At 39.9% G+C, this 25,404-nt stretch overlaps 5 protein-coding genes across 5 annotated transcripts; 1 reads left to right on the forward strand and 4 right to left on the reverse strand.

Moving 5' to 3' along the window:
- Nucleotides 1-1,225: 1,225 nt before the first annotated feature.
- czib (CXXC motif containing zinc binding protein) lies at nucleotides 1,226-4,265 on the reverse strand. Its single transcript, XM_069685133.1, has 8 exons — nucleotides 4,229-4,265; nucleotides 4,055-4,138; nucleotides 3,877-3,933; nucleotides 3,699-3,780; nucleotides 3,571-3,602; nucleotides 2,628-2,705; nucleotides 2,211-2,276; nucleotides 1,226-1,514 (listed from the first exon to the last, which is right to left on the reverse strand). Exons 1-8 carry the CDS (start codon nucleotides 4,232-4,234, stop codon nucleotides 1,437-1,439), a joined length of 483 nt encoding a protein of 160 aa, XP_069541234.1. The 5' UTR covers nucleotides 4,235-4,265; the 3' UTR covers nucleotides 1,226-1,436.
- Nucleotides 4,266-4,692: 427 nt separating this feature from the next.
- On the reverse strand, nucleotides 4,693-10,398 carry uck2b (uridine-cytidine kinase 2b). Its single transcript, XM_069684542.1, has 7 exons — nucleotides 10,285-10,398; nucleotides 8,061-8,220; nucleotides 7,303-7,399; nucleotides 6,988-7,130; nucleotides 6,709-6,806; nucleotides 6,497-6,545; nucleotides 4,693-6,171 (listed from the first exon to the last, which is right to left on the reverse strand). Exons 1-7 carry the CDS (start codon nucleotides 10,387-10,389, stop codon nucleotides 6,035-6,037), a joined length of 789 nt encoding a protein of 262 aa, XP_069540643.1. The 5' UTR covers nucleotides 10,390-10,398; the 3' UTR covers nucleotides 4,693-6,034.
- Nucleotides 10,399-10,956: 558 nt separating this feature from the next.
- On the forward strand, nucleotides 10,957-17,532 carry aldh9a1b (aldehyde dehydrogenase 9 family, member A1b). The gene is made up of 12 exons (XM_069684611.1): nucleotides 10,957-11,032; nucleotides 11,237-11,471; nucleotides 12,172-12,317; nucleotides 12,542-12,671; nucleotides 13,003-13,137; nucleotides 13,774-13,970; nucleotides 15,213-15,353; nucleotides 15,430-15,618; nucleotides 15,713-15,800; nucleotides 15,961-16,102; nucleotides 16,341-16,453; nucleotides 16,664-17,532. The coding sequence occupies exons 2-12, from the start codon at nucleotides 11,291-11,293 to the stop codon at nucleotides 16,756-16,758; spliced, it is 1,557 nt and encodes a 518-aa protein (XP_069540712.1). The 5' UTR covers nucleotides 10,957-11,032; nucleotides 11,237-11,290; the 3' UTR covers nucleotides 16,759-17,532.
- zte38 (zebrafish testis-expressed 38) lies at nucleotides 17,304-20,867 on the reverse strand. The gene is made up of 12 exons (XM_069684612.1): nucleotides 20,064-20,867; nucleotides 19,700-19,844; nucleotides 19,352-19,415; nucleotides 18,915-18,951; nucleotides 18,798-18,818; nucleotides 18,688-18,714; nucleotides 18,508-18,575; nucleotides 18,277-18,425; nucleotides 17,959-18,182; nucleotides 17,800-17,848; nucleotides 17,681-17,721; nucleotides 17,304-17,576 (listed from the first exon to the last, which is right to left on the reverse strand). The coding sequence occupies exons 1-12, from the start codon at nucleotides 20,112-20,114 to the stop codon at nucleotides 17,529-17,531; spliced, it is 924 nt and encodes a 307-aa protein (XP_069540713.1). The 5' UTR covers nucleotides 20,115-20,867; the 3' UTR covers nucleotides 17,304-17,528.
- Nucleotides 20,868-21,311: 444 nt separating this feature from the next.
- prdx1 (peroxiredoxin 1) lies at nucleotides 21,312-25,404 on the reverse strand. The gene is made up of 6 exons (XM_069684042.1): nucleotides 25,338-25,404; nucleotides 23,689-23,801; nucleotides 23,325-23,478; nucleotides 23,111-23,233; nucleotides 22,202-22,332; nucleotides 21,312-21,792 (listed from the first exon to the last, which is right to left on the reverse strand). Exons 2-6 carry the CDS (start codon nucleotides 23,792-23,794, stop codon nucleotides 21,710-21,712), a joined length of 597 nt encoding a protein of 198 aa, XP_069540143.1. The 5' UTR covers nucleotides 23,795-23,801; nucleotides 25,338-25,404; the 3' UTR covers nucleotides 21,312-21,709.

A 25,404-nucleotide genomic window follows, 5' to 3' on the forward strand; every position in this document is an offset into this window, starting at 1 on the left:
ATAAATACAATTATTCCAATTGTGTTTTTTAATCTCCGCATCATAAAGTGATCTTCATCTTACTTGAAAGCATTAAGAATTCTGAACTAAGTTGGCCTCCAGAAACCTAGATGTCTCAGATGGTTTGATCATTAATGAATGCGTATGGAGAATATGTTTAGGTTTTGATCCCGACACCTTCTGCATTTTCACTGAGTGAACCCTACCTACAACACCCTTGGGTTTGGCTCCAGTGACACTTTTGATGCTTCAGGTAATACAGGTGTTATTTTAGGCTGGCTTCTGCATCACAGTGCTGCACAATAGTTAAGTCCATTCAGAAAGAATATCAAAGGAAAATCATCCAAATACAGCTCATCATTAGATAAAACCTCCTTCTTTTATCCAATCTAACTTAGGACTGCAGCATTATGCATATTGCCTATGCTTAACCTTGGGTACAGCATAGGCAGGCCGAACAGGAGCTGGGTGAACTACATAGTGAGAACTTTTCCACTTCCTCCAGAAGAAGTGACCATGTTGCCGACACAGTAGGGCTGTGGGGGGACCACTGTTTGTAAGACAACAGACTTGCTGTATGAAGCCACCCAGTCCTAAATGGTAGAAAGAAAGATGATAGAAAGGCATATTTTAAGTTTAGAATCCGTTTTACTTAATTCTGTGTGTTGTTGGAGCCACTGATCAGTACTATCATGCCCAAGCTGCCACCAACAAGAGCAGAATTTGGATGACAGGGCCTGGTGTCGGTCATAAGCAGTACTAGTAGTAGGATTATTGGGCCTATGGGAACCTCAGCAAATACTATATGAGGCCAACTAGCCGCCTAAGTTTGTGCATTTGTGGTTAGGATGTTTTTAAGATTTGAATGCCGTTATGGTTGCCACTGGGAAAGGTGTCTTGTGAAATGAAGTAGGACTTCTTTGTCTTCTTAAGTCACACAGAAAATACATCCCTTTGTTACCCTACAGCAATGTATGAACCTGTTACTGTACTTTAAAATGTTTACAGAGTGAGAGCTCCTTATTCCAGCTTTACTGAAGAGTTTCCACGTCCTTGTCAAACTTAGCTGTAACTGCTGGATTTGGACTTTTTGTCCCACAGGTTGGTTTAGCTGCAATACTGCTATATCCCCCTTTAATATGCTCTTTAAACATAGAGAGGGAAAGTTAAATGTGCAAAGAAAAAGCCTAACTCAAATATTTCACCTTTCAATTTTATTGAGGCAGTGAAAAAAGCCTTGACCATGTTGATAAATCCGAGTCGTGTACGGACAACCTGTAAAGTTCAACACCTGTTAATAATGTTCATCGCCAGCCAAACCAAACCTAAGCATCTGAAGCATCCGTGTTGCCAGGAAAGAGGCCAGGAAAGAGGCCTGGGGGTGTTTGGCTTTAGTGTTCGTTTAATTATCTCTGCGGCTCATCACAATGGTGACATCAGCACTTGATGAACTGGTGTGTGACCTCATATATTCCCACCGACTCTCTGACTTTCTCATCGTAGTCCGTCCAGTCCTGAAATTTACAAAACATTATACAGCTGTTACTTAGACAACATTGCCTGTTTCAAGGGGTTTTGCAATGCCTCTTGCTCTGCTGCAAAAAGCACAATATAAACTAAGATAATTCATTCATTTGTTCAGTCATTAAACTGGAACACACAAAGAAGCACTTACAGTGGACTTTTTAATTGAATTTGCTGCCACCTTTGTTTTCCTCTGTTCTCAAAAGTAGTGTGTCTGATGAGGATGTCCCATCACCACACAATCAGTGCAGTTCTTAATGTGTTTTGTCATCATCTAATTTGCTTGCATTTGTCAAACACTGAAGACGATTCTCTGCTCCCTATAAAGCAGGAAACAACCCCTCAGCTGAGAGATAACACCTTTATTTAGAGCATGTGGGGGCGGGACTTAAACACAGTGGAACATTTCTTTATTAGCATGCATGCATTATTTAAAAGCTAAAAGTTACATGCGTGTCTGAACACAACTTGTTATTCAAAACTATTTCTTAGGAACAAGAAAAATAATATGAAACATTTGCTGGATGGGTATAAATAGGCAGTGAGCTATTTCCCCAGCAGTAGGAGAATATGACAGGAACGGCATCGCCCCTCATCCTGCCTCGAATCACTGAGTACTGAGTACAACAAACAACCGAAATAACACTGGCAAAGTCTCAGGGACAAATCATTCCTGCTGCACTCACCTTTTCTTGTAGGTTGATTTCAGGAAACTGTGTTCCAGACTCTGCTCCTTGTGCAGCAAAGCCGGCCTGGATTGGATTAAAAAAAACAAAAAAAAGGTGTACCAATAAACATTCCAAAAAGTCATAATTAATACCAGAACCAAGAAGTGGAAACACCTACATGGAATGCTGCTAATGCAGTTGGCAAACCAAACATCACAGGCTGTTTTACAAGGAAGACAATTTTACACAAAAGTGTAGGATAAGCACAGGTGTAAATAATTAAACTCACTATGGCTGGATTACATTTACTTCAGTATTTCACTGGGAAACTCCAATTATTAATGTCATAAGTGAGACATACGCTTAAAATGTGTGCTTTGAAACCAGTCTACACTACAAACTGTGTAAAGCCCATTTCTATTGAAAGATTTTCACCTGTGGTTGGAAGTCAATGGGCTCCAGTCCTCGACACTCAAACTGCACCATCGTCTTGAAGCGTTCGCTGTCCTCATCCTTCAACACATCAATCATACAGTGCCGTTAGAGAGACACGCACTGTTTATGTTCGGAAAAATAAGCAGCCCTAAAGAAACTGTTATACTGTTGGTAAGTTTGACATGTTTTATGCACATACAAGATAATACAAAAGGAGTGATAAAAAAAGTATTTTAAGAAATTGTGAACCAAATTCTGTGACTTAAAAACATCATTCTGCTGTTGCTTTAGTAGTTTTCAGGTATCTGAACCTGAGTATTATTTTGCTAACAACTTTTTACTTTTACACCATAAATAGGCCCATAACATTTGGTCTTATGCATTTGCAGGAACTATTGGTTACCCTTTTTTTGCATCTCTGCCTCCCCAACTTTAAGACAGATTTCAACCGGAAAGGATGGAAAAATAACACATAAAAAAGATGATTCCCTGGCTTATCGGTGAGTCCACGGCAGACGTGAATGGGAAACTCAGCCACAAAGAAGATGTGAATGCAATTTCCATCACCTACTGGGAGATCTTGCAGCAACAAGGGTGAAAGTAAACCAGCCAATCAGTCCCTCAAAGTGGCACCTTTTACTTTTGTACCCTAGCCTGTAATTTTCAGTTTTACTGAAGCAAAGAAGAGGAATCAGTACTTTTTCCGAGAGTCTTTTTTACACAAGTATCTGTACTTCTACTTGAGTAAAGAATGTGTGTATGTTTGCCACCTCTGCATTAATGCAAATGAAAGATGAGTGAACTGAAAATAAGCTAGAGTGTATGATAGGAACAACTGTTTGCAATCAAGGTACACTGGAAATAGAACAAATAAAATCTCCTGTTTTGACTGTCACATTGGTGTTGGGTCTTTTCTAAGTCGTATAACAGGATGTTTGCTTACATTGTAAGGTTTAATGGTTTCTCCCAGGATATCTGTAAGAAAACAGTCGACATGTTATACTCTACTTACAAGTTTTAACTGTAGACAAAGTGTAGACAAAGTGGGTCAAGAGACATATTAGCTCGTACCGATTGAATTTTCCCTGGCACAAAGTTTACACTTCAGCACCATGCTGGCACTTCCTCTTCCTCCTTTTAGGGGTACACTGTCCTATGGAAACATGAAACAACAGGTTGGATTACTATGTGTAAGAAAATGCATAAAATATGACATGTTGTATGGGGGGGAGATCATTTTTGTTCTTACCGCCAAGGTTACATACTGCCACTTATCTGGGACCTCTCCACAGTTTCCACACTTCAGCTGAGTAAAGGGGGACAATGAGAATAACAAAAATGAAGACTACAATCAAACACAGAGAGGAGAATAATAATATAATATCCCCATGAAGTTAGCTAGCATGCTAGCTTGACAGCCATCCTACCTTTAGAAACCAGCGGAAGTCGTCCCCTACTGGTCTCACATTGGTGACATTTTCCAGAGTGGCTTTGAACTGGAGCCCAAACTTCTGCCATGACAAAATGAGAATTAAAAATAACCTATTATAAGCTGAATAACTTCACTGTTTACATGATAAACATGCTGCAGTATCACATACCCCCATCTTGACGCTTCCCCGCAGACAACCCGCTGCTGCCTTCAGGAACCCTTCGTAAAATCTGGTTTCTGACACATGAAGGTCTACTTTTCTCTCCGAGCGGGAGTCAGGGATGTGACAAAGTAGGTTAAAATGGTGATATTTTGATTGTTGTTTTGTTTTAGCGGCTCAGCGTTGCTTAAGTGATTATGTAGCTGAAATTTAAGACATTTTGGTAGTTTGGGTGATTGCAAGTGTTCACATATCCGTCAGCATTTGAAGGGAGCATGCCAACACTACCCTCTGGTGGACACATTAAAAGCAACATGATTGACCTACATTTAGTTGTCAGTGGAACATTTTACCGCAACCAGACGCCTTTGTTTGAGTATACGAACACTCATATTAAATATACACATGTATATAAATCTCATAACGGCATTTGATTAAATGACGATGAAATAAACACTCTTTAGCAGATGGCATTGCACTTTTATCAGTTTATTGACCAGTAAGTAAATGACGTCATTCAATAAGAAATCATCCAACCCAATGCACTTCAACAGCCATACAGTACAAATCATTCAGTTGTTCTATACAAAACAAATACATCACATGGAGTTCAAAATCGATTCAACAGCTTTATTTATAACCTTGGGTTAGAATGGAAACTGTCTCTACTGTGGATACTTACTGTACATGATAACCTGAGGCAACTTCACAGAGGCATTGCGGTGGGTCTTTGTGGTTATTAGCCACACCTGGGACAACTGATATTGCTGTGGTATTGAACACCTTTCTCTGGCATTTTAAATTAAAATGGTATCCTCAACCTGAGTACAAGTATCTTAGTTTCATTTAACAGGGCTGATTCTGTCATGTGAAGACTGGCAAAACTCTGCATTGGAGAAATTTTAGTAGATTGCATGTCCAACTTTAAATAACCTATGTTAAATTAAATCATTTTGATTCATTCAACAGGAATAATTTAAGAATACATTTTGATGAAAACATTTGAGGGTATATGCCCCTCAAAAAGTAACAATACCTATAACATCAGACTGAGATAAAGCAGTAGGTGTGTGAACTTTCCAGCCTTTGGCTTCATTGGTCATGCAGTCACATTATTCTGCATGTGACAACCAGTATTGGAAAATCATGTAGTGTTTCTGTTCCTGCAAACATACAGAATCAATGTGGTGGACACTTTGTGTAGTAAACAGACCTTGAGTGTAACACATTGCACCACACAACACAATGAGGGAACTTAAACACTGAAAAACAACATGTAGAAAACACTCCAGAGATTGTCAGTACAAATACAGAGTGCAATCCTGGTTTCTTCCACTCTTCTTCTGAGGCTCATCCTTCTCTTTTGGAAACCACCCAAACACTTATCAGACCCCCTGGACTTTAGGGGTTCAAGTTTTATCAGACATTACAAAAAAGCAAAAAAGGATTCCCCTCTTTTATTCATTAGCGGCATAACTTTTCCATGAAGCAGCAGGGGATACATAAAAAACAAAATGCAACCTGGGAGGAAAATGCATGGGGTCAATTTAAACCCATGGTCTCATCACAAGAACAACAAGAGCATCTCTTTAACCCTCCTGACAAAAATCTAAATCCCAACAATTACAATTAAAGTAACTAATAACAAGAGTAGTCATAATTATAATAAAAGGCATTTCAATTATTTTTGCATCTGTTTTTTTTTCTCTCTCTCTCTCTCTCTCTCGCTCTCTTAAATACAGTGTTGCCAACAGGCATTATTTACAGCGCAACCCCCACACCCCTCTCCGCCCTGAGAAGAGAGGTGCGATGGGGTCAATGAGGCCGGCTGCTGGACTCGGAGGTCCGCCTCTGACGTGGGGTACTGTGGCCGTTCATGCAGCCGTTGTGACGTTTGCTTAGTCCGCCGTTCAGAATGTCCTGGATGTGCTGAACTATCAAGTTGATGGCCACTGCAGGAAAATGAGGAAGAGAGGAGAAGGATAAAGTATTTCACTGAAAAAGAGTATCAAAACTGCTGCAATAGCAGATATCTTTATTCTATGCACGCTTTATACCTGTCATAACCTGGCTCCTACATTACCCACAATTCAACTTGTCTACAGAAGTCTAATCAACTCTCCCTTTTCTAACTTTAAACCCCCAGATTTTTTTCTGTTTCAAATTCATCTTTAACTTTAACCAATGCCGACTCAAGTGACATCACCTGAGGTAAGACGTTTGATTTCTCCAAGCTGTTTTTGGAGCATCAAAATCCTTTATAACAAATGTGCTTACCAAGGTTGTCTGCTCCTCGTGGAATTATCACATCTGCATACTTCTTTGTCTAGTAGAGGTAAAGAAATAAAGTCAGCGCTCAAATTACGAAACTTACAATAAAATGAAAAACATTTTGAAAGGACCCTTGAGAAAAATGTTCTTATAATGTTGGCCTATCAGTGCATCAGCTGCAAAACCACAGAAGCGTAAAGGTTAGGAACGTCACTCACTGGTAGGCAGAACTCCTCAAAGGCCGGTTTCACAAATGTGATGTACTGAGCCAGCACCTGCTCCAGCTCCCTCCCACGCTCACTGATGTCTCTCAGAACTGAAACAGAGAAAGCAAACAAAAAAAGAGACGTTATTAAAATTTGCTACATAACAAAATGTTTAAAAGACAAACAATAATTTATAGCTACTCCTCAGGGCAACTTGGAGGAAGTAGCATTGCTTATTTATTAGCAGCACTTATTTTATGAGTAGCCGTGGACCAAACTCTCACTACACACCTCTGCGTGAGAGCCGTGTGTCTGGATCTGTGTCGACAAACAGCTTCATCTGAAACAGGTCTCTGATTTCCTGTGAGTAGAACATGAGGATGCCCTCGAACAGGACCACATCAGCCGGATACACCGTGACAAACTCGTCTTTCCTGAAACGACATAGTCGGTCAGTCACCATGATCAGATATGGAGTTAATGCAAATTAACATAGTACACACCCAAGTTATAAATCAATATTAGGTTCAGAAACCTGCTAGACATGACTTATTATAATCATTCTGTGAGCACATGTTATGATGGGTGCTGGCCAACAGTGCTCACCTGGAATGAGTGACAAAGTCATAAACTGGGATCTGGACCGTCTTCCCCTGCAGGATCAGTCGGAGTGTTTGCATGATCAGCTCATTATCAAAGGCATCTGAGGATAAGAGAAGGCATATACTTAAGAGTGATCTTCATGAGATGTCATATTTAACCCCAGTTACACCAGCTCGGCGTGAACTCGTGGACACGTGGGAGCCTACATTGCACGGTTGGTAACCCAGGAATCCCTTCAGTGGGTAACAGGTGTTGGGTTCAGCCTGAGCCTAGAAGCAGCTGCCTCTGAGAAAGGCCTGCTGACTGAGGGGGTTTTAAATCAGCTGAGAAAGGAAGTAGGAGCAAGAGGGGCAAAGTCAGACTCCAAAAATGGAGTCTATGCTTCTGCCAAAAACGCTGGGGGGAATAAAATTATCGACAAGCCATCAAAGAATGCTGCTGTGTATATTTCTGAGCATGCACCCGTTTTACACAGTTTATATCAGCATGCCAATTCGCTTGACAAGTAATGTCATCTAAGCGTCAATCTATAACCTGTTTAGTACAAAAGCTGCACCAGTTCCACACATTTTTGCATCTATTTGCACAAAACATTCTTTAATTAACAAAGTCGCAGTGTTTGGATTTTAAACGTGTATCTGGTTTCAAACCGGTTAAAAAAATGACATCACCGGAGGCAACAGAAGTCTGGCACGTGTGTAGCAAACGTGTCTGCTGTGGTGAGTGCATGTGCCGTTATAAACTGTTCAGTGGACACATACCTGGATGATCGAAGTTGAACTGGCCTTTAAGTGCCTTTGCTTTTTGCTCTGGAGTCAGCACCTTATAGAAGCTGTCCTGGCTAAGGATGGCCACCTGCCGCTGGTGGTGGTCGATCTTATTCTGGCCCAGCAGCTCCATGATCTTCTCACATACTGACGACTGCAAAAACAGGAAAATGGATCACTGCTAAGAGTTTCAAATCAGTCCACAAAGTATGGAATGAACATTTTCCTGTTTAACCTACAGGCATATCCACCAGGAAATAGGGTATGTCGTAATGTACTTTCCCACCATGTATGTGTCAGCTAACAAAACTATAGGTGAACTCCCATAGGCCGACCATATTTGTCCCCACTGACCTTCCCCACTGAATGAATCTCATACCCAGTGCTGACAGGGCATTCTGCGTCTGCCCCTGGCTCTGTTGTCTTTGTGTCCATAACATTGTGTCACAATGAACTTGTACATCTCCACTCTGGAGCTGGGAGTACATGTTGACATGTGCAGCATTTTCTGACAAGAGGACTGGACTTTTGACACACCAGAGATCAAATCCACACTGACTTAATGTGCCAATCCACAACATCATTTTAAAAAGGGCTGTGTTTAATTATTAAACTTTGTATTGGCTAATAATTTATAAATCAAAAGGGGCTGTTTCACTCTTAAAAATGCCAAATTTGTACATTTTCTTTATTTTATTCCAACTACATGATGGGGATCTGTCATTTTTTTAGCTGGCTATATTGGTTCGTCATGGGTTCAATATTGACAGAATCTTAAACATTTGTTTTCATCACTAGTAGATAAACAAAAATTCAGTGTTTACAAAGATAAACCAATCATCCAATGAAAATACAAAACATCCGCATTGCTGCTCCGCTCGGTTCAGGGCTGCTTTCAGATAAAGGAAGATAAAATAACATGATCCAATACACATGCAGTCAGACGGAGTAACTAAACTGGTCTAGTCTGGCGTCATAACTGTACAGACAACCCTCCGTCCGGTCCCTTGTGACGGGTTTTCAGGAAGCAAAACACTGGCTCAGCGCCAGTGTGCTGGTATCTGGGACAAAGTTGGGAGGAGGGGCGAGGTGGGATAAAACAAGAAATGCCATCCTATCTAATTCTACCATCTACCCAAAATGAAATCGGAAACATAAACACAACACCCTGTGCTGGGGTTGTCGCTAGCAAGCTTTTCGGGTCAACTCGTGTCTCCGGTTCACCTGAGGCGTGGTTGTTAATGGCAGAATTCGCAATTTGCAAATTACAATCGGCTCCCAACAAACGCATCCAATGACGTCTTAAAGAGTATCCACGTCTGTGTGTCATCTCACTGGAATAAGTCAGAGCGAACGTGCTAACGTAACTTTAGTAGCACAGCCCACGCAGACGCGCGAGTTACAGTAAAAGGCAAATCAAAGAGGCTATAAAAAGCGACCTGATAAATGTTGGTGTGTATTCAAATGGCTTTCGGCGTATGATACTCTACCAGGTCAATATACGATATAATATATTTGAAATGTTATCTAAATATAACAAAGGGACGTGGATGCGGCTGAGAGAAAATCTTTCCAGTCGTTATTTTCCCGCTGGCGCCACTGTCTGTTATCCTTTATCAGACCAACATCTAGGTTAACGTTATTCAACGTTTAACGGTTACTCCAGGTCAAACTTAAAAATCCAGTAAACCCTGAATTTGCACGACGGACAGTTTTCTTGCAAAATATATAACGCTACAATTTTATCAACGATATTGTCAACAGGAAATTAATGTGGTTCATTGTGTTTACTAACAGTTCAGATAGCATTGTAGCAAGCTAGCACCAGCTATTGTCTCTCACACCCGGCACTGCTGCTAGGATGTGATGGAATTTAGCTAGGCGGCTAAGAAAGCTAACATCTGTGATCTCCACGTAGTCTGAAGTTAGTCGGGCTTGCTAACGACTGTCCGCCCTACAAAAGGGGAAAGGTATAATTTAACGAACACAAAATGTAAGACAATAGTTGGTGGACGAGCGTGCTAAGCTAAACTGGTGCTAGCGAGGAGCTGGAGGGTCAAACAGATGATAGAGCTGTCAATCAAGCCCCAGCATTGAGTCGCTGAAGCCACGCGGTCAACTAGCAACCGACTACCAACTGCCTCTTTGCCGTGATTTAGCTCAGATCTCACTATGACAATTCTGGAAAATCATCAAAGTAGTTAGCTAGGGTGCCAACCTTGCCACTGGCAGTGCCTCCGGAGACACCGATGAGAAAAGGTTGTCGAATAATGCTGGTGTTCTCGCCACGGTCCCTTAGATGTGTTTCACTGTCCCCGGCCATACTTGCAGTGTGCAGTCAGCGCTGCTGTGCTGGAAGATCATTGAGGCGGAACTCCGCCCACAGCACGTCCGTAAGTGTTATACATTGGCAATATTATTTATACTAATTTGTTTACACGTTATTTTTAGTACAGTTTCTATCAATTGCATTCAATATAATTATTAATTTGTTATTATTGTATCGCCTTTTCTTTTATTGTGATTGACAGTAATATATCAAATCATGTGATGATACGCTTTTGCCTCAGCGACCGTTGAACATTATTTGCCCCGCCCCTTAAACCTCAGCGAGTAATGTTTACTTCAGCTGCATTCAATGTCCCTCGGATGACCCATTTTCAAGAGTTGGAAAGTCGTTCTTCGATGTGTTTACAAGCTTTAAGCGTAGGCATTAAATCGTAAAATATATTAATCATAGACACTACATATAAAACTAATCTATATAATATGAAAACGAATTATGTCACTAGGTTACCAAAATTGTATACGACTTTCCGAGATGTTCTTACTCCAGGGTGCCCTCACGTTCATTTCCAGTCAGACACTAATCTTTCGGATTATTCCGACACCACGTGAATGCAGGGTTAACGTTGTATGAAACGCTCTGTTTCTGACCTATTAAGATTGACAACATTTGAACCAGAGTAAGTTAAAATAAACCTGTCAGTAAGTTTAAAAAAACCTACACGCAAAGGTTTAACAACACATATGTCAAGGCCAGGGAAAAGTAGCTAGCTCTGTGCACACTTGCTGTTGCTAACTCACGCTAATCTAAAATCTAGCACTTCGGTAAAGTTGGAAATATAATCACAGATTGGTGGATTTATAACAATTGACATGCCATTCAGTTTGCATGTTTTACAGTTATCGGCCACACTTGGAGGAAAGTAGCCACTTTGAGTATGCTCCAGAGGCTCGCTGCTGCGTCTCTGCGGCGGCCTGCTGCTGCTCCCCTCGTTGCGGCGGTACGATGCGTGTCCTCGGGTTCAGTGGACATCACGGCCCCGCTGAACTTCTGGGCTGGGAAGAGGAGGACGAGCAAAGAGACACGCAACAAGGAAAATGTGTACGAACCTGCTACAGGTAAGTCACACATTTCCCTGACATTTAAACAGCTGTCTGTGTTTCTGGACATTATTGGCACTATTTCCTGACTGGACTTTGGTCATTGCTGTGTGTCTGTCTGGAAAACAACATTGGGTACTTCAACAGGTTATCTTTCTATCCATCTTGATCTAGTTTCTGAACACTTTGAAGTTATCATACTACATAATACATTTTATACATTTGGCAGTCACTCATCCAAGTAAAGTAAACTCTGCACACATGCTGTTTTCCTAACATGTTTATCCATATTCGTTCATTCTTTCTTGGCCTCTTCCCTGGAACGACCAGTTTAATACGCAGCTTCAAAAGAGCAGAACCAAGTCATATGATCACATCCTAGCTGATAAAGCTTCATTGGAACTGTGTATGTGGTTGATTTTTTTATTGACTTTGAGAATGACTTGGCTGCTAGTTTTAATTCAGATGTCTTAACACCATTTGAGCTAGCACACAGCCGACATGCAGCCCTCTCTAATACCATCATTAAAAAAGAAACATTGATGATAAATTCAGTGTCCAAAGACTTGTAGACTTGCCCTAGACTTGATGTCCTTTATAGTAGGATGACCCATATAACACCGGTAACAAGTAAACAAACGCATAGTGAGATGGCTTTGCCAAATATAACCTGTGTACTTAGCTCTCACCTGTAATCATCAGATGTTTCTCTCTGCAGGGCGAGTCTTGTGCCATTTGGAGCAGTGTGGTGCTGTGGAGGTGGATCAGGCTGTGAAGGCTGCCAAGTCGGCCTTTGACCTCTGGAGCAAACTGTCTGGGATGGAGAGGGCCAGGATCATGATAGAAGCTGCACATATTATTGAGGTGTGTAGTTTTTGTATCTTGATATCTAGTGTGATAATCACCATGCACTGCGTACGTTTTATGAAAATACATAAAGATATTCCTCTTGATGCTGAGTTGCAACCTGTTTCACACAATCAACATATATTTTCACATAGTTTTCTTCTCTCAATGATAGATCTGTGATGTTGTGTAACATTTACACTAACAAAATGAATTACACTTTCCATGGCTTCCATGCACAGAGCAGGAGAGAGGAGATAGCTGAAATGGAGGTGGTCAACAACGGGAAGTCCATCACAGAGGCCCGCCTGGACGTAGACTCTGCTAGACTGTGTATTGAGTACTATGCAGGGCTGGCTAGCACCCTGGCAGGTTGGTACCGTACAACTATCACTCCTTAGTTATGTGTCATACAGGCAGACCAGACAGACAATTCACTTATTATTTTTAACACTGTAACTGATGCTTTCTATTTATTACAATGTTTAGTGAGAAAGCCACACATGATCGCACTTTGAGATATCAGTGAAAATCTGATTTGATTACCTATATTGTCCAGATCAAAATCAATAAAGCTTCATGCGAAAATGTTACAATGTACTACATTATGCAACTGTCCGGTTACAGCATGGTTCAAGAGCAAAATCTCTGTAATGTCAGTTCTGTGTTATCATGCTTATACTTGTGTATTTCCTTTGTCAAGGCCAGCATGTCCAGCTGCCTGGTGGGTCATTCGCCTACACCCGCAGAGAGCCTCTGGGAGTCTGTGTTGGCATCGGTGCCTGGAATTATCCCTTTCAGATAGCAGCCTGGAAATCAGCTCCAGCACTGGCCTGTGGTATGGGATACTGAATAATACCTTTTCTTTATTACACCTAAATTATTCCTTCTGCTTGGAAGGCTGTGACTTTGGTTTGCTGTGTTTGTTTACTTATTTAGTGGAATATGTGGGGGAAAAAATGTGGCATTTTAAATAGCACTACAAATAATATCATCTTTCCCAAATTCTTTACAAGCAATGTCGGTTAAATCTAAAACAAGCTTATTTTTTTCTTGCTGTAATTTTTTTCAAATTGTTTGTCTAATTCTTCTAGGTTTATTATACATTAACTGCTAAAACTCCTAAACTTATTTCTCAGGTGCAGCCAAATTTGAATTGCAGTTATACACTACACATTTACTCTGAGCAACCCCGAAAAAAACTAATGGCATTTCACCAACAGATGGCACTAAAGCAACATAATGCATTTAAATGGTCATATCCAAGTGGCCATGAGGCTGTCTTTTTGCACAAATCTCTGCATTTTTTGATACAACAATCACAACCATCAGCATTTAGTCATTGTCCCAAACTAACAGCTGCTGTCCAAGACTATAACGACGTGTTTAAGAGAGAATTGTGTCTAACTCTCTCTATTGCTCTCTATTGAGTGAGTCAAACAAAGCCTTCTCTTGTGTCTGTCATCCAAAACAGGAAACTCCATGGTGTTCAAGCCTTCACCAGTGACGCCTGTGACGGCGGTCATGCTGGCAGAGGTCTACGCTGCAGCTGGAGCTCCTGAGGGGCTGTACAACGTGGTGCAGGGCGGCCAGGAGACAGGAAGCCTACTCTGCCACCATCCTGACGTCGCTAAGGTGTCCTTCACTGGGAGTGTGCCCACTGGAAAGAAGGTCAGTGTGACTGTATTAACTTGTGGTTTTTTATTTTTCATTAAATTCTTTAAAGGGCCAGTTTGCTGATTTTCATCCGCAGTCCTATCATGCTATTATGGGGAGCTCATGCCATTATGGTAGGAAAAAAATGCAATTTGGCTCCGTGCCTTTGGAGGACGCTATCCGCTTCTCCAATGGGCCCTGGAAAACCTCAGCCAGACGACGTAAACGCGTCATCTGGCAGAGGCCAGGCAGCTCCCTAACTACACTTCCTCAATCTAGGACGCCCGCCTCCGATGTCATGTCTCTTTCAAAATCGTCAGGTTTGAAATGTAGACTGCAGACCTAAAGATTTTTTAGACGATCCACCGGTATATTCTCGTTATATTTCGGATTCTGTACCGCTCTGAGCCATTGCCTGCAGCGAAACAGTCGTATTTCACTCCAGCGTCTCTCGCTGGGCTGCTTTCAGATGGAGGGGCGCAATGCACGCTGGGTGTTGTAAGAATGTAGAAACCACGAGCTGTTTGTACAACTTTCTCCGCAGCTATGGCGCCAATTTCAAATAGTATTGCTTCTATCGATTACAGAGAACACCAGCTTTGACTGACAGTAACTTTAATTGCTCATTTAATTGAATCTTTTAACTTATAGTTGCAAGGTTGTAGGGGCTTTGTACATATCAGCCTTTTATATAACCTTTACTTATCTTAATTTATCCTAATATCTTCACTGGTGAAAAATATTACTGGCATGTTTTTCAGCCAAATGACGTATATTCTGTTTCTTGTGTACTCGTGTTTCTTTTTACTGCTTTTAGACTGCTTTTTGTCAGTTAAAGACATTAAATAAATCAATCATGAAAAGCCTCGGTTCATACCTCTCAACCTCTCATTGGTAAGTGGACTTTACTTATATAGCACTTTTCTAGTCTTTGCGACAACTCAAAGCTGCTTTTACACTACATGTCACATTCACACACACATGATGGTGGAGGCTGCTACCTAAAGTGCCACGGGAGCAATTTTGGGTTCAGTGTCACTTAGACATGTAGACTAAGGTAGCTGGGGATCGAAAAACCTCCGAGCTTCCAATTTAAAGACGACCACTGAGCCACAGCTGCCCCTTGGGAATTGTAATTGTCAAGATTTAGGGATCTTCAACACAAGATTTGTGTTAAGATTTCTTTATCTTCTTTCCTATCCTGCCATGTGACTAGCAAATGTGATAGATATTTTTTTATATGACTTTAACCTGTAGATCATGGAGATGGCATCAAAGGGGGTGAAGCCTGTGACGCTGGAGCTCGGGGGGAAGTCTCCTCTGCTCGTCTTTGAGGACAGCGATCTGGAGAACGCTGTGAGAGGAGCTCTCATGGCCAACTTCCTGTCTCAAGGCCAGGTAGATAGTCTGTTCAGCTTCGGATATTGTGTTTTTTATTTGATGATAGATTCTAAATAATTTCCCTTCATCACAGGTCTGCAGCAACGGTACAAGAGTCTTTGTTCAGAAGGAGATTCTGCCTGAGTTTGTGGAGGAGGTGGTGAAGAGGACCCGGGCGATCGAGATAGGTGACCCTCTACTGGAGAGCACAAGAATGGGAGCGCTGGTCAGCCGGCCTCACCTGGAAAAAGTCCTGTCCTTTGTTGATCAGGCAAAGAAAGAGGTAATGTCACTTTGGATTACTTATTCTGCTCTGTTAAAGTATTGAGTGATCTGTTTTTTGTGCAGCAGCTTAAATGTAAACCTGCTGTTTGTAGGGAGCTACAGTGTTGTGCGGAGGTGAGCCTTTTGTCCCATCAGATCCCATACTCAGAGGCGGATTCTACATGACTCCATGTGTGCTGGGTAAGACTCCCAAAAACTCTTCCATGAATACAGTCAGTGCATTCAGAAGATACAACAGTTTGTATTTAGCTCTTTTGTTTTAGATTATTTTACTCCCTTTACAATTCATTGTCTATTCATCAATATCTGAACACAGTAAAGATTTTCTCCCTACATACAGGTGACTGCACAGACGACATGACCTGTGTGACGGAGGAGATCTTTGGCCCCGTCATGTCCGTGTTGTCTTTTGAAACAGAACAGGAGGTAATGCGGAGAGCCAATGACACCACCATGGGTCTGGCTGCAGGAGTTTTCACCAGGTAGGTTTGTGGTTAGACATCCAGGGCAACCTCACTAGCTAGCGGCTGTGGCTTGTTAACTAGGATTTTCTGTAAGCAACCAAATATGACGGTTGAGAGGTCAAAAAAGCATGTGCAGCTGGCACAACAGAATCGTGGTAGTAGTATTTCTGTAATTTAGGTACACTTAAATGCTCTTAAATTAACAGTCTGCTGTATAACTGCATGTCTTTTTTACCTGTTTTGTGTGTGTTTTTAGGGATGTGAGGCGAGCCCATCGTGTGGTGGAACACCTCAAGGCTGGGTCATGTTTCATCAACAACTACAACATCACACCTGTGGAGGTGCCCTTTGGAGGCTTCAAAATGTCAGGTACAGTCTGGTTGTTTGCTCAAAGGCCAGGAGCCAAAAATCACTGACCTTGTTATTTGAACTACTTGTATGAAGTGAGTATAGTATGACATTGTGCTTCTATGGCAGAGTCTAATACAGCACCGTCACAGTGTACTCTTTTGTAAAAGCTTAGTTTGATACTCCCCTATCAGGTCAGTAGAAGTAAACTTCTTATCTTTACATCACCAGGTATAGGGCGGGAGAACGGCCAGGTGACGATCGAGCACTACTCCCAGCTGAAGACTGTGTTTGTGGAGATGGGAGACGTGGACAGCTTATTCTAAGACGCACACCTGTAGAGGAAGATGCAGCAGTAACCCTGAATGAGAGACTGAACACACATGGTTTGGACCAGAACAAGACGTCTGTCACTCAGGGAAAGACCCTTAAATGTTAGAGCTCAAAGTGGTGAGCCTTGATCGAGGGAGCTGAAGCCATTAAGTATTTTCTAAATGTGAGGGGAAAGTGAGACCGAGGCAATCGGCGGTACAGAATACAGAAGATACAAAAGATAAAGAATTATGGAATAGTGGAAATTTGGCTTTTCAATCTGTTTCAGTTAACGCTATGATTTTTCCAGATGGATCAAGTTAAAGATTGTTCTTTGTAATTACTGAGCTCGATTGATTTCAGCATAAAGATGAGTCGCAATAAATTGCATTCTACGTTCTTCTTATGTCCACTAAGTACAGAATAACATTTTTAGTGTTTACTTAGAAACAAAAGTGTTTACAAGTCAAGCTTTGTTTCCTGAAGAATACACATCAATATATTTTTATACATACGGTACAATACTTAAAAAAATGAAGCATTTTGAACATTTGCTTGATTTAATTCATCTAGATTGTACACTTGTGCTTATACCATGCTGTTTAAATGAGAACTGTGATAGTAACTCCTGTCTTGGGGGTTGAAATAACTATGAAGGAACATATTTTCTTATCAAATCATTTGTAACAATAACCTGAAACTGTTTTTTAACATTGCAATAAAATGAAGAAATAGTTCATCATTGTGTTTACATTGCTGACTTCAGTTTAGCCTGACCTCATGGCTAAATTCTTCTTTTCTTCCTCGACAGAGTTTTTGCTGCTTTATTTCTCTGAAATGGACAGAAAAGATCATTACGTGTGCAGTTTGCATTTACCCTTGTTACAATTCATTATGAACTCTAGTAACATAATCATGCGCCTGGTTCAACTATACCTTTGCCAGAGGTCTCGTAGGTTTCTTGAACTGTGCAGACTCTGTTTAAAGGAATGTCAACAGTGTAAACCCTTAAGACAAATGTAAAGTTTTGTAACAGTAGCAGTTAATAGACTAACCGTCTTCAGAAGGCAGATCCTCTTCTTCGTATTTTTTCTTGCGAGGATCCTGCAACCAAGTGTTTAAAGAAAATTCTAATAAACTCACATCAACTACACTCACCGATACGACTCTAAAACTGAAATCCTGCATTTAAATAATCCTCCTTCTGCACCAACCTTGGTGGTTTCCTTCTTTTTCTTAGGAGCCTGCTTGATCTCCCTCAGGTGGTTCCCCTCTTGAAGCTTCTCCAGCCGACCTTTTTCCGCCGACACTCGCACTCTCAAGGCGTGGAAGGCAGTCTGCACCTCACCCACCTTGAAGTGTGTGGCCATGCCTTCGAACCAGAGGCTGTCACACTCGCCTTCTTTGAAGCCAGGGGGCTGGTAGTCGGCTGGGGTGACTTTCAAAGAGGAAAGCAGGAAAGATTTCTTACACTATGCAATCAAAAAGTGACTTGAGACTCTTGATTCATTCTCATTTTGAGTGCGTCTTACTGTCGTCATAGTAGTAGAGCTTCATGGTCAGGTAAACGTTGTTGGGAAGGGCATCCAGGTTCTGCATTAGCAGGAAGAGCTTCCTGATGAGCAGCACCGAGGCTCTCTTGGTGTCCTCCAGAGTCACCTGCACCTCCACATCGTTGTTCCTGCAGTTTCATGGAGGTTACATCACCATCAATTCAATCACATGTGGAGGACATATCAAAAGATAAATACAGAAATACAAACTTGAGTATGTCCATCTCAGGCCCCTTCTTTGTGTATTTGAATTTGAACTGGTATGACTCAACAATGCACTGAAAAGGAGAGGAAGGAATCTTGATTTAAATCTAAATATTTCTTCATGCTTACATGGTTTCCTGCTTATAATCTTAACACAATTTGTCAGTATTTTAAGAGAGAACTTACATTGGGTTCATCTGGATTGGTGTACACCTAAAGTGCAATAACATGATGCAGTATTATTGTCTTTTCTTTGCGTGAGAAACATGATTATTATTTTGCTTTTATTTACTTACCCCAATGAATACAATCTGCAGCTGTTAAGAGAAGAAAATGGCATTGGGATCTTGATCAAAATGACAGAGCAGGTCATACATTACAAATTCAAAGTATTAATGCATGCATCTACTTACATACTGCTTCTCTAGTGCATCAAAGCAGCCCATTATCCTGGAACAAACAGGAGCAGACAGGGTGAAAGGAAATTACCTTCTGCCACAGAGAGCTGATCATCAATGCAGATTAAAAAAATATTTCATACTCCTGGTATATACTGAGCTGCTGCGGACTACTGTAAAGTGTCTGGAAGCATTAAGGAAGGAATATTATGAGATAGATAGATAGATACATTATCGATCCCGAAGGAAATCTAGGCATGAAGTTAAGAGACAAAATAAAAATAAAGGTTATTAGAAATACAAAATATTAAAACTGCTTAATATACACTGCAACACTGAGTAGTGATAGTATGGAGGTAGCGCAAATGTAAACATGATGAGCAGAGTTAGTGCAGAACAGTGCGGAGCAAATGTGCATAAAGATCTATAACCATAATAAGTGAAGTAATTACCATTTCACAACTTTGCTGGCACCAGGGGTGTTGCGGTCTTCTCGCAGAACTTTGATGCACAAATCTGGTAAAATAGAAAACAAAACATACACAAACAGAATTTGTTATTCTTTATTAAGAAAAAGCACTGTAATTCGGTAAAAGTCTGTGACATTTTGATTTGTTTTCTGGAACTACTTTCTGTGTGTGCAAAGTTTAAAATGGTATTGTTCCTGTTTATCATAGGTTTCCAATACAGCTGGAATTACTGTGTATCACACATTGCCATGTTAGGTCTATTCATAAGAAGTAATCCATGCCTGAATTTCCCTTTACTTTTTCAAACATCAAAGCTATATTTGTGTTCACCTTCCAGGTATCTGGATCTGTAGGCATCCTCTGGAAAAATCCCTCTGAGGTAGGTGATGGAGGACACCGCCACAGCCATCATCCTCTTGACGAACACAAGGGACTCTTGCTCGGTTTTCAAGTCATTCAGAAACAATCCCGTCCACTTTTAAACAGTTAAAAATACGATTTATTGAAGGAGAAAAAAAACAGCTGAGCTTTATTTGACGATAACACAGCGGCCACATGATGTCGCAATTGTCACGTCAAGTGACAATTAGAGCAGTGAGAAACATTACATTCATCTTTGACTAATAAATACACACACGGAATATATTAAATGGTAAATAATCGTTTTGTTATTCAGTATGTATTGTGGTCAAACCTCAGCTGTTTCCTCCTTGCTCTTCCTGATGCACATCTTCCCAGATGCCATTTTCTCCTCTGTTGTTGATGGTTAGCAAAATATTTAAATGCTAATTAATCTAAGCTAGCTAGCTAACTAGACGCATATACGAAAATATTCAGTACTGACAACGCTGAATTTATTATAAACGGTACTTATCCTACCTAAAATATTCTAATATTGTCCTTGTGTTTTAATAAGCCTGTTTTTGATATAAAGAAGTGTTAATAAAGTTAGTGAAACTCAAACCTTAGCTAGATTTCATCATTTATTTTTCCCGCCAATGGAATGTATTCAAGTAACGTCACCCGGTGTGCTGTACATGAGTGACCGGAAGTAGATTGATATTAATAAAACAGAAGTGAAATAACGTTTATCTTAATAGTACTTCTAGGAATTAAGAATAGATATTGGCTGAATAATTAATTATTAATATTATTCTTTTTAAATACAAAATTAATCCAGTGGTTATCAAAGTGGGGCTAGGACAGGGTTTGATGTCTGCCTGAACAATAATATGGCCCTGTAAGACTAGTAACAATGCACAAAAATGGAGGATATCATGATTCAGATTGATTTATAACTTTAACATGCAATGACATGAAAAAAAGTTTAAGGTCTATTGAAAGAAAAAGTCTTTAAATTCGGTTGTTACTTAACCTAATGAGACATCTTTTCTGCAAAATTGTAGGGTGGAGTTAAGCTGTACTCACTAAACTACTTATAATCAAAGGTTGATCGTCTTAACAGAAGAGTTATGAAGATGTAAATCAACTCTCTTGAGTTGACACCCATGTAGTCATAGGGAAAGCCAAATTAAAAGAAAACACCTGCCAGGTAGCCTGCAGGAGCATTTGGCAAACAATGGCATCCTGTTATCTGGTAAAGCATATTTACTTTAACTTCAAATTGAAGTCTTTATACATAGACATAATTCTGCAATAGACTTCTAGTACCATAGATATGGTAGTTTATATTATACCATTATTTTTATTTCTGTCAGTATGTTCATTTATGTTCATAGTGGTGCCATATGTAATAAATAATAAAAATTGAATCATAGTACCACGACCTGATGCTCTTATTTTGAAAATATATATTATTGTACTTGAAATCAAACAAATAAAACCAACATATACCTGACTTAAAACTGGTGACACTGAAAACAAATGAGATAAAACAACTTAACTTATCAACTGTTATTTTTTAAGTAAATGTTCCTTGAGAGAGTGTTATAAACTGTTTTCTTTATTTAGATGAAAGAACATGTGTGGTTCACTGTAAAAAAGACAAAAAACAAAACACAATGTCGAGTGGTGTTTGTGGCTTCACTTCAGTAAAAATGCTTGTGTGTGGTCCTTTTTATCTCACAATTGTGAGGAATTACGAGAAAGTGAACATTTAGCACAGTCTTACAGTGTAACATCACCACAACATGATTACACAGTTACACACTTTGGTCATAAGTGCGCTATTACACTCCACAGACACGAGGACACACTAGAGAAACCGTCTCCTAACTGATCCTCCACAGGCACAGCGGCTGACTTAAATATTGTTCTCTGGAAATGTAATCTCTAAATGAAATCTCCTAGAGCAAGCGGCAGACTCTGGCCCTGGGTTTATTACTGCTTGGAGAAGAAGTCTTTGCTCTTCTGGACATCGGGTTTGATGGTGTCACTTCCTGGTTTCCAGCCGGCTGGGCAGACTGAAAAGATAAGCCTGTAATGAGTCCTGGCCCGGTAGATGAGACTGTAAAGACTTGGGCCAATATGATGCACATAAATGACATAATGTTGTCTTAAAGCAGAAAAATGCATTAGAGCTCTGGTTGTATACGTGCTTCATGTTTACAATCAGCAATGTAAAGCCCAAGGAAAAAATCAGCAATGAGAAGAATTTAAATAAGCCTTTCTGGTGTTTTTCCTGCCTGACTTATTTGGTGCAAATTTTTCCCAACAGCCAATAGCAACTTTGGATTTTAGTAATGTAATGTTGACCAAAGTATAAAAGTTAAATTATCAATACAACCATATGTGAAATAGTTTAATTAACGCTGTTTACAATACACACAATAAAATGCCCAATATTTGCAGTATAGGAAAGCAGTGACTGACCTTCTCCGTGCTTGTCGGTGAACTGAAATGCTTGGACCAAACGCATCGTCTCCTCAACGGAGCGTCCAACCGGGAGGTCGTTGATGGTGATCTGTCTCAGGATGCCTTTGTCGTCAATGATGAACAGACCCCTTAAAATAGAGAGAAAGGGTGGTTCATGAGTGTCTTAAGACTAAGGACCCAGAATTGAATTGTAGGTGACAGCAGGAAAGTTTGCTCAATTGCTGCCTGAAACAACTTTAGGGTTTTGCATCTAGTGCACTTTTTGTGCATTTTTGTGCATAATTGTACCACAAGAAAAAGTAACAGCAACCTACATTGGCTTTATTGATTACATTTTTTTTTGTTCTTTACTAAAATTATACTAAAACAGCTCAACTCTACATTTTTACTCCCACCTAGAGTTGTTCCAATACAACAGTATTGGAATCACCTTCCATACAGCCTAAAATGCTGTATGTGGTATCAACGAGTACGCAACTCAATGCACCAATCTGATAACATAATTTTTTTTACTTCTTTATTCTTTTCCAGAATGGTAGCCTAAACAGCAAAAATACATATTATGTTTGCCGCAAGCAACTACTATTGTAGAGTGGCAACAAAGGTAAATTGTCTTGTGACGATAGCAAACAACAACAGTGCAATGCTAGCAGAGAGAATAAGTGAGTCAAAGCTAGCAAAATGTAATCAATCACTGTTTTCTCATTACACATTTAAGGCTGATTTTTTTTATTAAAGGTAATTGTAATTTTTAACAACAGAAAATAAAATGTTAAAAATCAGGATTTCTCCAACGATTTTCAGCAGACAGAGGATGTTTATTGCACTAGCAAGCATTACATATGTATTAGTATAGGAATCCGTATGAGAACAGAATAAACAGTGTGGGAACATTTCTACACCCACCTGTAGGCGATGCCCTCGTCCTCCTTCAGGACACCATAATCTGTGGAGATGGTGCGTCGTGTGTCTGATACCAGAGGAATCTTCATGCTACCCAGACCTCCCTGTTTACGCGGCGTGTTGGTCCTTTGAGAACATAAAGCAAAAAGAAAGAGTTTGCAAAAGCTAAACCCACAAGAGTGCCTTTAATACCTAAAACACAAAGCCTTGTAACTACCATGCAAAGTGTGAGAAGTGTGAGTCAACAGAGGCAGCGATGACCTCACAGCCGATCTTCCTGAAATCTTCGGCAGCATCACTGTAAGCGATGATCTCAGTCGGACACACAAAGGTGAAGTCCAGGGGATAGAAGAAAAACACAACATATTTCCCTGCACCAAAGGAAAGACAAATACGGTGTTTGTCATGTGACAATGAACACATGGTAATTACAGGCTAATTTATTCTACTCTTCAGTAGTGTAAATGGATTTCTATTCAGTATATTGTTGGATCACAAAGCAGTGAATCATAGTCCAGAGGAGAGCGTCATCAAAGCACGTCCTCCAACCATCAGAGGATGAGACGCTGGTTGAGGTTTACCTCTGTAGTCCGACAGCTTCAGGTCATCGAACTGTCCGTCTGGCATCACCGCTTTGGCTGTGAAGTCCGGGGCCAGTTTTCCAATCTGTGCCTTGCCTGCAGACATCTTTATTCTGAACGGATTACAGAGGAAGGAAACATTAACCCCTATTTATTTACAAGACAAAGAAATAATGTATCTTTGATATCAAATATCAACCCAATTGTACAATTGTTCTGTCTGTTATCTAAAGCATAATGCATTTTAGGGCTGGAACTATGATTTTTCTTACAAACTGTAATGATTAGTAACTCAATTAATTGAGTGATTGTTCTGTCTGTAAAATATCTGAAAACAGTGAAATGCACAATCACATTAGTAGACTCCATAGTGATGTTTTAACATTGTTTGTGGCTACCTAACCAAATTAAGCTTTCATGAAACATTCAACATAGATCATCACATACACATACATCATCAGGTTTAAGAAGCTGGGGCCAGCAAATAATAATTTTGCAAAGAACAGAATATTATTTTGATCAATCGATTATCAAATAGTATTAATAAGTAAATTGATTTCATAATGATCATTCAGGTAAGTGTATTATCTATAACTTCAGCTTTAACACATATACTATGTGTTAATACAAGGCAAAGAAGAATATGTGCAATAATCTTTATTATGGATTAATCTTTCATTATTTTTAAAGCAAGAAAAACCAAACGTCACCTTGGTCTTTTCTTTAGTATGTATGTATGTAGTATTTACTTTGTCTAATAAACTGACCTAATTTAGGATTTTAATTGTTGATCAGACTAAACAAATCATCTGTTGACATCACCTGGGTTTTAGAAATTCATGAGAAAGAAAATAATAGACTGGTTTTTAGGTCAAACACACTAAACGAGTTTGGACATGCAGCATGTGTTAACCAGAGTGAAGTCACTCAGAAAACACTCAGAAAACAAAAATGAAAATGAGTAACAATGTGTATAATAAACTGTGATTTAATAGTTATTATGAAACCAGCAAAAAAGGTTAAATAATAATAATCTTCTTATTCTGTATCTAAACCTTAGTTCAGACGCTGGTTAAACTGGTTGCATGAACTGACAACCAACGAAACTTATGAGCCATTTTCACTTCTTCTCTGTAGTAACTCTCACAGGTGTTTCCGCATATGGGTATTTATTACCATTTTATACTTTTTACATTCTTGTCAAAACGCGTCCGTGCACTTTTATAAACCCTTGGCCATCTGTGTTCAGTGTTTAAGTTAAAATTATTACGCCCGAGAGCGGTTGGAATAAAAAGCCTATAGCTCACACCAAATGAAGCATCAAAAATGCGAAATGTTATGATGGACCTAAGTTGAGAGTAAGCTATAGAGTAATCTTGTCAATGAAAACTTTTCAGTTACCAAAAACAAACTATCAAAGGCTTAACATATTCATTAAGTAACTTAAACATGTTAAGACATTATTGCGTTTGTCGAATGAAAACTAAAATCATTTTATGAAAAGCACTTGTTGAATTGTGATTCAACAGCTACGTAGTTAAAAAAAAACTCCACTGCGTAAATAAACCAAACAACTGAACACTTTAAAACACAAAAACAAGTGAAAAAGCATGAGTTTAAAATTATTAAATGTATTTTTTAACACATACCTCAGCTTTGATCTCACAACACCGTCAGTCACAGGAGAAAAAGGAGTGCAGGAGCTGACAGCCTCGA

Source organism: Semicossyphus pulcher, unplaced genomic scaffold (genome assembly GCF_022749685.1).
Source record: "Semicossyphus pulcher isolate SPU_LCO1_2020_fin unplaced genomic scaffold, fSemPul1.0.p SCAF_7, whole genome shotgun sequence".
Lineage (NCBI taxonomy): Eukaryota > Metazoa > Chordata > Actinopteri > Labriformes > Labridae > Semicossyphus > Semicossyphus pulcher.

What these genes read in the sequence shown, in the direction of transcription:
- aldh9a1b (XM_069684611.1), top strand. Translation starts at nt 11,291, where the DNA reads ATGCTCCAGAGGCTCGCTGCTGCGTCTCTGCGGCGGCCTGCTGCTGCT. An exon ending in GCTGGCTAGCACCCTGGCAG is followed by an intron (nt 12,672 to 13,002) that starts GTTGGTACCGTA and finishes TCCTTTGTCAAG; the next exon opens with GCCAGCATGTCCAGCTGCCT. An exon ending in CATGACTCCATGTGTGCTGG is followed by an intron (nt 15,801 to 15,960) that starts GTAAGACTCCCA and finishes CCCTACATACAG; the next exon opens with GTGACTGCACAGACGACATG.
- zte38 (XM_069684612.1), bottom strand. Translation starts at nt 20,114, where the DNA reads ATGGCATCTGGGAAGATGTGCATCAGGAAGAGCAAGGAGGAAACAGCT. An exon ending in GCAAGGAGGAAACAGCTGAG is followed by an intron (nt 19,845 to 20,063) that starts GTTTGACCACAA and finishes ACTGTTTAAAAG; the next exon opens with TGGACGGGATTGTTTCTGAA. An exon ending in CAGATCCAGATACCTGGAAG is followed by an intron (nt 19,416 to 19,699) that starts GTGAACACAAAT and finishes CTATTTTACCAG; the next exon opens with ATTTGTGCATCAAAGTTCTG.
- czib (XM_069685133.1), bottom strand. An exon ending in ACTTCCGCTGGTTTCTAAAG is followed by an intron (nt 3,934 to 4,054) that starts GTAGGATGGCTG and finishes CCCTTTACTCAG; the next exon opens with CTGAAGTGTGGAAACTGTGG. An exon ending in AAATCAACCTACAAGAAAAG is followed by an intron (nt 1,515 to 2,210) that starts GTGAGTGCAGCA and finishes TGTAAATTTCAG; the next exon opens with GACTGGACGGACTACGATGA.
- uck2b (XM_069684542.1), bottom strand. Translation starts at nt 10,389, where the DNA reads ATGGCCGGGGACAGTGAAACACATCTAAGGGACCGTGGCGAGAACACC. An exon ending in GTTCAACTTCGATCATCCAG is followed by an intron (nt 7,400 to 8,060) that starts GTATGTGTCCAC and finishes TCTTATCCTCAG; the next exon opens with ATGCCTTTGATAATGAGCTG. An exon ending in GACTTTGTCACTCATTCCAG is followed by an intron (nt 7,131 to 7,302) that starts GTGAGCACTGTT and finishes ATGTCGTTTCAG; the next exon opens with GAAAGACGAGTTTGTCACGG.
- prdx1 (XM_069684042.1), bottom strand. Translation starts at nt 23,794, where the DNA reads ATGTCTGCAGGCAAGGCACAGATTGGAAAACTGGCCCCGGACTTCACA. An exon ending in GAAGCTGTCGGACTACAGAG is followed by an intron (nt 23,479 to 23,688) that starts GTAAACCTCAAC and finishes CCTTTGGTGCAG; the next exon opens with GGAAATATGTTGTGTTTTTC. An exon ending in CACTTCTCACACTTTGCATG is followed by an intron (nt 23,234 to 23,324) that starts GTAGTTACAAGG and finishes ATGTTCTCAAAG; the next exon opens with GACCAACACGCCGCGTAAAC.